The 6,692-nt window shown below is 40.8% G+C and overlaps 1 protein-coding gene across 1 annotated transcript in view; it reads right to left on the bottom strand.

The window, feature by feature from the left end:
- LOC149455749 (meprin A subunit alpha-like) overlaps positions 1-720 on the bottom strand; it is a 51,569-nt gene extending 50,849 nt beyond the window's left edge. Inside the window, exon 1 of the mRNA XM_089685894.1 lies at positions 600-720. Within this exon, the coding sequence (XP_089542020.1) occupies positions 600-668 (69 nt within the window). The 5' untranslated portion in view covers positions 669-720. The remainder of the gene's footprint in view (positions 1-599) is intronic.
- Positions 721-6,692: the final 5,972 nt, after the last annotated feature.

Below are 6,692 nucleotides of genomic sequence, written 5' to 3' on the forward strand. Positions count from 1 at the left end.
ATGAAGCCCAAATGCTTTGTGAAAGCTGTCAGTATGCTGTGCTGTCATACAAGCTGAAGCCCATATGAACAAGGTCTCCTGGCTAAGCACAAAGCTATACAGTTGAACTTGTAGTATCCCAAGAAATGCCCGTTTAAGTATTTTTAGTCAAAAACCGCTATGATTTCTGCTGATTTATCACAAATGATCTTTTGCTATAAACTTTACTCCATGGAATTATTTATGGCTGGAGAAAATTGTTTCACATATGAAAAACAAGGTATGATATTAAATCTCTTTCTTTAAAATAGAATTCTTAAAAAATAAAGAGTTCTGATTTGAACTGATTAAACAAAACTCTTTCCTGAAATTGACAATTTGGAGTTATTTTTGGCTAGAGAAAATTGTTTCACATATGAAAAACAAGGTATGATATTAAATCTCTTTCATTAAAATAGAGTTCCTAAAAAAAAATAGTTCTGATTTGAACTGATTAAACAAAACTCTTTCCTGAAATTGACAATTTTTTTAAATAGCTGTGATTTGAACTGATTATGCCAAACTCTTGCATTAAATTAATTAATTAATATTGCATGATCAACTGTTGCAGCCTTACTTACCGCAAAAGGTGCCACATTCACAAAGAAAAGTGTGACGCAGCAGAGTACGAGCAGTGCCCGGCCCACCATGTTGGCTCAGTGGTGGAAACTCACTGACAGTGCCCTTCTGGTCTCCCAAAACCTATATTGGTACTATGGACTTTGCACGACTTATCAAGTTCATGTCAACTAGTCTTTGCTGTTATCTGAGGAATTATAATAGCCGCTAAGAGCTCGGGATGATACCTTTATCTTAAACCAGTTAATTAGTCATAAACTGATCACTGACACTTCTTTACTTGCTGGGGAATTAACTTTTATTTGTGTCATGGCTGACCATATAACACATATCTCTACATATTAACTTGGAATTATGTAACAGAATTACAGTCAAACATGAACATTTTTCATAAAAGAAAAAAACAAAAAACGTATTCTTTGTCCATGCAAGGCAAACTAACAGGTAGACTTAACGACCACCTTTCCCAGGTGCACATTCTCACTTTCTCTCAAATCCCTTTCTATTCTGTTCGGAGAAACACATAGCACTCTATCAGCAGAGCACAGTTTCACTTTAAAGCAGAACTCTGCTTTGGCTTTAAAAATTAAAAATCCTTTGTCCAGTAAAGTTTTTTCTCTGATGTCCCCAGCCTTCCAGGTTGAATGACTGCCAGTGCCATTTGACTCTCTTCCTCTGAGTTGAGGTTGTCATCACTCTGGCCTAGACTCAGGATAGTATATGTATTTGCCATACACAGGAGCATGGGAGAGAGGAGAAACAGAACATAATTGTGTGGCAAGAGGCCACAGTCCTATCCAGAGTCTAAGAGTCAGATTAAAACAAACTGAAATTTCTGAGGTTGTTTTATGTTCATTTTGGTTCACATGGCACTGGGATTACACAATGCTCACAGAGTTCACAGAGCCAGGAGTCCATGTGCCCATAGGAACTCACACACAAATATCCCTACCACACTCATACACATTAGGGCCAGTATGAGAAAAGCCAATTAACCTTTCACCTGACTATTCATGACCAATGCAGGGGAAATGCAAAATGTTGAACGGCACTCAGGTTGGAGCAGAACGGGGCCAGCCCCGAGAATGAACTCGGAAGTGCTTAGCTCTTAGCACTTCCAGATTCAGAGATGTCAGATCTCATCTGGTACTAGCTGGTAAGCTGCAGATCAGTGATTTGGGTAAGCAGTGGATCAGGGATGCAAAGATTTATTTGAGTTTGGAAGATATTGTTTTCCAGATGAATGTAATTGCCTGTATGTAAATAATCTCTTAGATGTACTGTATATTAATCTCCTAATCACCTGGTAATCCTGTGAATAACCCACTTCCTCTATTAGGGTGGCTACACTCAGTCCTACACAGTATCTATAGAGAGCCAAGATTGCCACCCAGGTCGCACTTCTGTAGCAGAGACCTATAGACAGCACTTCTAAAAACAAGTCTACAATGGTATGGTAATTAAAATGTTTCTACCCTGACGGGGTGAATTCAGTGCAAGCCCAGGGCTGTTGGGGTCTATTAGTATCCAAGGCACACAATTCTGTCTCTAGATGATAGATTAAATGTGGTCATGAAAGCACAGCATTGCAGTCAAAATGTAAAAATACAACTAAAACTAAAAGCAATGAAGCCAATATTCCTATTATTTAAAGTTGTAGAATGCAGCTATGAAACTTCTTCGATATTAAGGTGCAATGTATAATGAATGCCCCATTTAATGGCTGCCAATGACTGGTCAGAATGCTTCTGCTGCTTTACTGTGTAATTGGTAAATCGGGGACAGTTGGGAGCTGTGGGTTGGGGAGTGTTCTTGAAGCTGTTCTGCTTCAAAGATGTTTAGTACTTGGCTATGTTGTCTGGTGAAGGTGACAGAATAACAAACCCTTTGGCAAAACAATCCCTATACATTTATTTCTACTATGCATTTTATTACTTACCCAGAGTTTACTTTTAAATTGAAGTTGCTGTAATGAGAAAGCTGTGCATGTTTATTTGGAAATGACATGAGTGCTTTATTGTAACTGTTTGTACTATGATCTGTATGCATGAGTTCACAGAGTTGTAAAACTAATATATCACAGGATTTCAGGAAAGGAATGCAGAGAAGGGGAGGGAAAATAGGTATAACTAAACTATAGGAACACATTTACTTTATAGCTGGTCCTATAGTTGAAACACAGCAGGAATGTGGTAATAACTTGAACTAAAGAAACAAATAATTGCCGATAAACTGCAGGCAGGTCATATATATGTCATAAAAAACTTGTGTAAATGTGCCTCATAACTGGATTGCTTGCTAGAAGGAGGATATTTTTTAAAAGCATCATTCACCTTTACCAAACAACTGCCTATGCAGGTATGGGAACAAGTTCTGCAGTTTTGCTCAAAGTTGAAAAATGCCCTTGATATAGATGTAGGTCATTTATGTACCTCTTGAAGCATAACTGAAAAACTCCCAGAGGTCACCCTATCCTGCTTTGTTGCTAGGGCATTGCTAAGAGACTCCTAGCTATTACTGTTCACCTCCACCATCACAGAAGCAAGCTCTTTCTCTGGTTCATATCCTCTCACAAGTGCTTTCTCTTCTCTGATGCAGTAGTTCTGGGCTCAACGTTTGTGAACTTGCTTGTAAAATCTCCTACCGAAGAAACAGTGAGTCCTTAAAACAGTACTATATGCTCAGGTTTACTCCAGAACTTTGCAGCTGAACATTCTGGTTGCATCAGAGATTGTTTGTGTTAGAATTGTCTTGAAAGATGCTTACACTGAAAACACCAACCTGTCAGGTTGGGGTGGAGTCCTGGGTGCCCTCTCAGTTCATGAGGCTTAATCACTGGCAGAAGTCCAACTCCTGATCAACATTCTGGAGCTCAGGGTAATTCAGTTGTTCCTGCAGCTCTGAATATCTTGCCCATGAGGCAAACATTTAAAGATTCCATTGGATGTAGGCCATGGCTGTAGCTTACATTAGCCATCATGGAGGCACAAAATGTCACACAGCTCAAAGAGAACAAACCTCATTCTAGCTTGGGCAGGACTTCATGTTCCAGCAACATCCGCAAACACATTTCAGGAAATTTGGCAGGTGGATTTTCTCAGTAATCAGTGTCTGGTTCCAGGGGAATAGTTGCTTCACCCAGAGGTGTCTCAAGGGTATTTTCACAGGTGGGGGACACCAGATGTCCAAGTACCAAGCTGCAACAAGCTGAGCCAATTTGTCATCAGGACCAGGGAATCTTGGCCCTTTTACCCCGCTAAAGCTTCTTCCTCATCTGCTTAGCAGGATCAAAAAGTAAAGTGGTCTGATGATCCTCATTGTACCAAACTGGCCCAGGAGATTTGTTGCTTGTATCTAATCAAACTACTGGCGGATATAACATGGACCTTACCAAATCAGTCAAATCAACTGTCCCAGAGGCAGGTCAGTCTTCCTGCTTCTTGGTTGCTGGTTTAATGGCATGACTATTAAAGCCCGGGTCTTGAGGGACAGGGGCCTGTCTGACTCAGTCTTCCCATGGCTCCTGAAAGCTAGGAAATCAACTTCATGCAAAGTATATAATCACACATGGAAGGCCTACTTTGCATGGTGTAAGACTAGGAAATGTTATCCCAAAACGTACTCTATGTGAGGTGTCCTATCCTTCTTACAGTCTCATCTGAATCAGCATTTGGGATTAAATACCATTTTGGGTAAATTTTCAGTACTTGCTATTCTTTTCCAGAGACCACTTGCCTCTCACTCTTTAATGAAGGCTATAGTGTATGGTGTTGGTCACACTGTTTTCCCTGTACATTCCCTCAGTGACTTTGTTGGGACCCCCCCTTAGTATCGTCAGTTCTTCAGCAAACTTCCTTCGAGGCTATCAGGGACATCTCCATCTTCCTTCACTCATGAGGTTACCTTCCTTATCTGCGGGGCGTATCTCTGAGTTAGTGACTTATCATGTAGGGAACCCTTCCTAGTGTAACACCAGAATAAGCTTGTCTTACAACCTAGGGCCTCTTTCCTTCACAAAGGTGTTTCTGCTTTCTGTCTTAACGAGGACATTGTGCTTTTTTCCTTATTACCTACTCTGAAGCATTACAAAGAGATTTCTCTCCACTGTTTGGATGTGGCTCATGCTGAGTGAGTCTATGGCCTTTTCAAGACAATCCTATTCTCTCTTTGTCATACCTGGGAGTTTCTATAGGGACATCTTGCCTCTTGATCCAATATTTCCAGGTGGATTAGACAAGTCCTCACCTGAGCTTACATTCTGAAAGATGAGTTTCCTCCCTTTCCTGTTATGGAACACTCTACCAAATCTTTCTGTGCTGCATAGAATGTTCAGCATCAGGCTACCATTTCTCAAATTTACAAACTGAAATAGTATTGCTGTGTCCTTGCATTGAGCCTGCATTGAGCAACCCAGATCAACACAGCTCAAAAGCGCTAGATGTGAACAAGCACTAAATTGATAGGGATGATCTAGAATCTACACCTCTAAAAATATGTTGGCTTGTATGTTTTCATCAGGACCAATTTTCTTTAAAAGAGAAGTGCAGGAATGTAAAAAAAAAATCATACTCAATTAGATGGCTGCAGCATTGATTCGATGAGTTGAAGGTGGACAGACTGTGGAGAGGGCTTCTCCTGTGACCCATAGGAGAAGTATGGCCAAAAAAAGCTTTGGCCGTACAACTCCTTTAAATCTAAACCTTAAAGCTGAAGTTTAGCTAAAAACATTTTTTTCTCTACAGCTTTAGTTACATTATTCACCTATAATGAGGGATGTCCTGGTTGCTGGATCCTTTCGAAATCTTTACTGCAGGGTTTCATGTACAGTGCCTTGAAAAAGTATTCATACCCCTTGAAATTTTCCACATTTTGTCATGTTACAATCAAAAACGTAAATGTATTTTATTGGGATTTTATGTGATAGCCCAACACAAAGTGCTACATAATTGTGAAGTGGAAGGAAAATGATAAATAGTTTTCAAATTTTGTTTACAAATAAATATGTGAAAAGTGTGGCATGCTTTGTAGAACCACCTTTAGCTGCAATTACAGCTGCAAGTCTTTTTGGGGATGTCTCTACCAGCTTTGCACATCTAGAGAGACATTTTTGCCCATTATTCTTTGCAAAATAGCTCAAGCTCTGTCAGATTGGATGGAAAGTGTCTGTGAATAGCAATTTTCAAGTCTTGCCACAGATTCTTCATTGGATTTAGGTCTGGACTTTGACTGGCCCATTCTAATACATGAATATGCTTTGATCTAAACCATTCCATTGTAACTCTGGCTGGATGTTTAGTCTTATTGTCCTGCTGGAAGGTGAACCTCCACCCCAGTCTCAAGTCTTTTGAAGACTCTAACAGGTTTTCTTTTAAGATTGCCCTGTATTTGGCTCCATCCATCTTCCCATCAACTCTGGCCAGCTTCCCTGTCCTTGCTGAAGAAAAGCATCCCCACAAAATGATGCTGCCACCACCATGTTTCACAGTGGGGATGGTGTGTTCAGGGTGATGTGCAGTGTCAGTTTTCCGCCACACATTGCGTTTTTCTTGTAGGCCAAACATTTCAATTTTGGTCTCATCTGACCAGAGCACCTTCTTCCACATTTGCTGTGTCCTCCACATGGCTTCTTGCAAACTGAAAATGGGACTTCTTATGGGTTTCTTTCAACAATGGTTTTCTTCTTGTCACTCTTCCATGAAGGCCAGATTTGTGGAGTGCACGACTAATAGTTGTCCTGTGAATAGAGTCTCCCACCTAAGTTGTGTATCTCTGCAGCTCCTCCAGAGTTATCGAGGGCCTCTTGGCTACTTCTCTGATTAATGCTCTCCTTGGCTGTCCTGTCAGTTTAGGTGGACGGCCATGTCTTGGTAGGTTTGCAGTTGTGCCATACTCTTTCCATTTTTGGCTGATGGATTAAACAGTTCTTCGTGAGTGTCACAGATTCCCCACACGCCACGCCCACAGCGACTAGCTAACCGAGGCACGCACGTGCAGCCGTGACTTGGGGTAAGAGGGAATAAAGGGGACTGAATATATAAAACCATATATAAGACCAGCCGTGATGTACTTCCACAGCCCGCACTACCTTTTGGCCA

Source organism: Staurois parvus, unplaced genomic scaffold (assembly GCF_062004578.1).
Source record: "Staurois parvus isolate SC_StPar_1 unplaced genomic scaffold, SC_StPar_1.0 ptg000388l, whole genome shotgun sequence".
Taxonomy (NCBI): domain Eukaryota; kingdom Metazoa; phylum Chordata; class Amphibia; order Anura; family Ranidae; genus Staurois; species Staurois parvus.